The sequence below is a fragment of the Fragaria vesca genome, linkage group LG2 (genome assembly GCF_000184155.1).
Source record: "Fragaria vesca subsp. vesca linkage group LG2, FraVesHawaii_1.0, whole genome shotgun sequence".
In the NCBI taxonomy this organism is placed as follows: Eukaryota; Viridiplantae; Streptophyta; class Magnoliopsida; order Rosales; family Rosaceae; genus Fragaria; species Fragaria vesca.
Window position 1 is genome coordinate 17423015 of NC_020492.1, and position 4627 is coordinate 17427641.

At 37.2% G+C, this 4627-nt stretch overlaps 1 protein-coding gene and 1 pseudogene across 1 annotated transcript; both read left to right on the top strand.

Annotated features, from left to right (window-relative positions):
* The first annotated feature begins 915 nt into the window (after positions 1–915).
* LOC101301465 (leucoanthocyanidin dioxygenase-like) lies at positions 916–2661 on the top strand. Its single transcript, XM_004292581.1, has 4 exons — positions 916–1158; positions 1518–1741; positions 1894–2224; positions 2413–2661. Exons 1-4 carry the CDS (start codon positions 916–918, stop codon positions 2659–2661), a joined length of 1047 nt encoding a protein of 348 aa, XP_004292629.1.
* Positions 2662–4159: 1498 nt separating this feature from the next.
* Positions 4160–4627, top strand: part of LOC101301754 — a 4080-nt pseudogene continuing 3612 nt past the window's right edge.

Here is a 4627-nt window from a genome sequence, read left to right on the forward strand (position 1 = left end):
AAAACGAAAACACCAGCTCCAAACCAAAAGACAAAAACAAAAAATAATCGAGTCCGAATTAAAACCCTAAACCTAGCTCAACTTGTAAGCACATGGGTCTCGTAAGAACGAAAACTAATCGAGTCCCAACCTGCATGGGTCTCGGACCATATGCAGCTCCGTCGCGAGCAGCATAAGAAAATAGATCGTGGCCAAATGTTCCCATGTATTCCCTCTCTTTGATTAATTGTGGTTTTATATATTTTTCGCCGAACCCTTACCCTTACCCTTAGTTACCTAAATCCTAAACTCCAATCCGTTAACCGTTACCTAAACTCTAAACCCTACACCAACTAGGCATGCAGCAGAGTTTCCTATCCACAACCCAACAATTTTGCTTACCAAACAGTGCTGATCTAATCATTCATCAATATGACTCAGCCATGCATGCATAGTGCAAACTAGATTCCCTACAACAACTAATAATCGATTAATTTGCAAGTCATACAGTAAATATAGAATACAATGCATTACTGCGTCTTGATATCGATGTCTAAAGTCTACGAAACAAACTAATCAAAAATAAACCTTATGAATATGTATAACTGTATAAGTGCCAGAACGAGGGCACCAACTTCCCGTTTGTCGTGGGGCAAAAGAAACTCCAGTATACATTGGAAAACAGTTTTAAATGGCAAGTCGATACTCCGTAAACTCTAGGTTCATCTAGACTACGGTTAACAATAGTTTATAAATACGTAAAATGTTTTTCTGGTTACCTATGACCCCACATTACCCTTATAAATTAGAGCAGCGTAGCCTCACCATAGCATGCAAAACTCATCTACTCGATACTCCATCTCCCTTAGGTTTTGATTCTCTCTGCTCTCTGCTCTCTGCTCTCTGCTCTTTGCTCTCCCTAGGTAAAACACAGAAATGGCTGAGACTATGTGTCCAGTGCTTATCAATCATAGGCCTTTCGAACCCAGCACTACCTTGAACAGCTCCCATCACTCATCCTTCATGGACCAAAACCCTATTGTCGACACCATTGTGGCTGTCGATGATATTGAAATCCCCACAGTTGATTTCTCTGTGCTACTCTCTGATGATCTTGAAAAAAGATCCAAGGCTATTGAAAACATCGGCCATGTCTGCGAGGACTTTGGCTTCTTCTATGTATGTTACTGTGTTCGGATTTTTTTCATCTTGCTGTTAATTGATTACTTTAATATGACATATATTTAATCCACCCTAACGCTAGCAACCTCGATCTTCTTCCCAATAGCTTTGTTTCAGAGGACGTTAAAGAGACCAGAACAGATTTAAAACTTCAGATATCATCCTAATATGAAAATCTATATGGTTTTCGCTTGTTTGCAAATGTTTAAATACGCATGCTCTTTAGTTAATTTCTCCTTAAACTTCAGTTTTCGCCTTTTATTTTGGATGTAATCATATTCATATATGTTTGACATGTCGATCTATAGATTTGCATCCCTAGTATTAATACGTACTGTTTCAATGTTCTCGATCAGCTGGTTAATCATGGGGTGTCAGATGAGGTATTTGAGAGTGTTTTCAAAGGAATAACTGACTTCTTCAATCCATCGGAAATCGAGGATCGGAAGCAGTATGAGAAAAAGAATCCAACAGATAGAATCCGATGGGGTCTTCGATCTTCTCTTGGGGAGAATAGAGAATATCTCAAGGTGATTGCACATCCTGAGCACCACTGTCCTACTAAACCAGCTGGTTTCAGGTATATACAAAATCCTTATATACTTCGTCTTATTGTCTTTCATGGTGTTGGAGGTTCATATATGCGAATCTAACTGCAAATTAAGTTCTGATGGTGGGAATATATATATAACTATGGTGTTTTCCTGTCGTGCTTTTAATTTCTACATGCAGTGAGGCTATGGAAGAATATTTCGAAAAACTGAGAGTTATAGTAAATGGTTTGGGAAAGGCAGTCTCAAAGGCCATGGGATTTGAAGAATGCTACATAGAGAAAGCTTTTAAGCTCAACTCAGGGTTCGATATGTCTGCTATGAACTTATATCCACCCAATTTCAGATCAAAAGGTTCTATTGGTGTGCCTAACCATACTGATCCTGGCTTCTTTGTTTCGCTCATTCAAGACGTGAACAGTGGCCTGCAAATACTATCCCATAAGGGAGACTGGATCAATGTTAACATGCCCCGTAATGCCATTTTCATAAACCTTGGGGATCATCTTGAGGTACATTATTCATTTATATGCTAGTGCTAGTCTCAATATAAAAAAAATTAAAAATGTGGATGAAGCTCAGAGAGGGATATATGCACGTACTTTGTAGGGATCTGACCTTACATGCAGGTAGTTCGATTATTGATTTGAAATTATCCTAATTAAGTTTCTTTCTAATGATTCTAATTTTGTTCCTACAGATTTTAACAAATGGGAAGTACAAGAGCCATGTTCATCGTGTGGTTGTAAACAATAACAAAGTGAAGAGGATCTCAGTGGCCACACTCCATGGACCTTCGTTGGACTCATTTGTGTCTCCGGCACCAGAGTTTGTTGATGAGTCTCACCCTCCGATATATCGCGGAATGACGTACAAGCAATCCTTGGAGGCCAACGGCGGCGACGAGATAGATGTTCAATCGTGCCTTGAACAAATTCGGATCGAATAATTTGCTGAAGCAACTGCCAATAAAGATCAATAGCGATCAATTTGTGTATGATAGTCATGGAATATAGTTGTCCCTACGTTGCAGTCAAAATATTGTGTGGTAATAAAGACGTAGAACTACAGTCCCGTGGTATAGCCCAAGTAATTTGAAAGGATGAAAACATACGTCAACATAAAGATATGTCAAATTTGATCATTTTCATTGTAACAAAAAATAAAGTACTTGATTAGATGATGTTGTAATTGCTTTGAATTTAAACGATAAAGGTGTGAGAATACGTGGATTCGAGGACTGGAATGTAAGAGATCGATCGACTCATGTTCTCAAAGAACGTATTGTGTGAATGGTTGATCATACAACACTCGCATACACAATGAAAACGATACATATCACACACAACACATTTTCACTGTCGTGTGATGCACGTACGTATTGGCGTTGTGTAAAATCCATTAGTTCGTGTTTAATGTCAATATGAAAATGTAAATATATGAATGATTGAGATTGAATCATATATTTAAATAAATTAAAACTTATTAATTGGTTAGTGTTATTAACCCACTCTTTTGTATTACTAACACACTTCATCTATAATGAGAACCAATCATAAAACAAATTCAAGTGGTAAGTTTGTAAATAAAATTGAAATGTGTGGCTAGGAAAATAAGAGCAACTCCAACAAATGAGTCAAATCCCAGTTGGCCGCCCAATAGTTATTTTTGACAACCCAAAAAACTCTCCAACAAAGTAGTCAATTCCACGTGTACGTAATTGATAATATGGTTTCTATAGTCAAATTTGACACAACCAAAGGAAAATGTCATTTACTATTATATCATTCTTTCTCTCTCTCTTCTCTTGTTGCTTTTTCTTCTTCCTCTAAGAAAGAGTTTTATATGTATAATATTATTAAAATAATAAAATAAGTTTCAAATTTAACTCCTTTGTTGGAGAGGAAATGAGTCAAAAATGACATTGCCAAAACTCACATGTCAAATTTTGAAATTGACAAAAAAATTTGACATGCTTGTTAGAGATGCTCTAAATGGGATGTGTTAATAACACAAAAGGGTGTATTAATAACACTATCATATTAATTAATATATTAATACGGTACAATTTACCGTATAACTTTAAAACTACGTATCACTATCGTACCAACATACGATGATTGGTACGGACTGTATCGTCTCAAACTTTTCGGTAACCAAATTATTTGGTTACCAACTAGTTTGGTTCGGTTTGTTTGTTTGTTTGGGGACAAAAATGCCACCCGTACATTCACAGTTGGATTATACGTACGTAACTAAAATGTTTCTAGGCATGCAGCTAGCTAGCTATGAGCCTACGAGGCTACGACCCCAAATTACCCTTATAAATTGGAGCAACGTAGCCTCACCATAGCATGCAAAACTCATTTACTCGACATTTCCATCTCCCTTAGCTAGGTTTTAATTCAGTCTCTCTGCTCTCTGCTCTCCCTATCTAAAACACAGAAATGGCTGAAAAAATGAGTCCAGTGCTTATCAATCATAGGACTTTTGAACCCGCCAACAGTACCGTCCTCAGTTCCCATCACTCATCCTTCATGGACCAAAACCCTAATGTCCACACCATCGTGGCTGTTGATGATATTGAAATCCCCACAGTTGATTGCTCTGTGCTACTCTCTGATGATCTTGAAGAAAGATCTAAGGCTATTAAAAACATCGGCCATGTCTGCGAGGACTTTGGCTTCTTCTATGTATGTTACTTTGTTCAGTTCTCAGGTTGCTAGTCAAATACTTTACTACGTACGACAGGATGCGTTAAAAAGACCACAACAAATATTAAAATTTAACATCAAATTCCTCATATGAAAATCTTGATGGTTTTCGCCAGCTTGTTTGAAAATGTTAACAACAACTACTATATGTTAATTCTTTAGTTAATTTCTCCTTAAACTTCAGTTTTCTCTCTCTCTCTC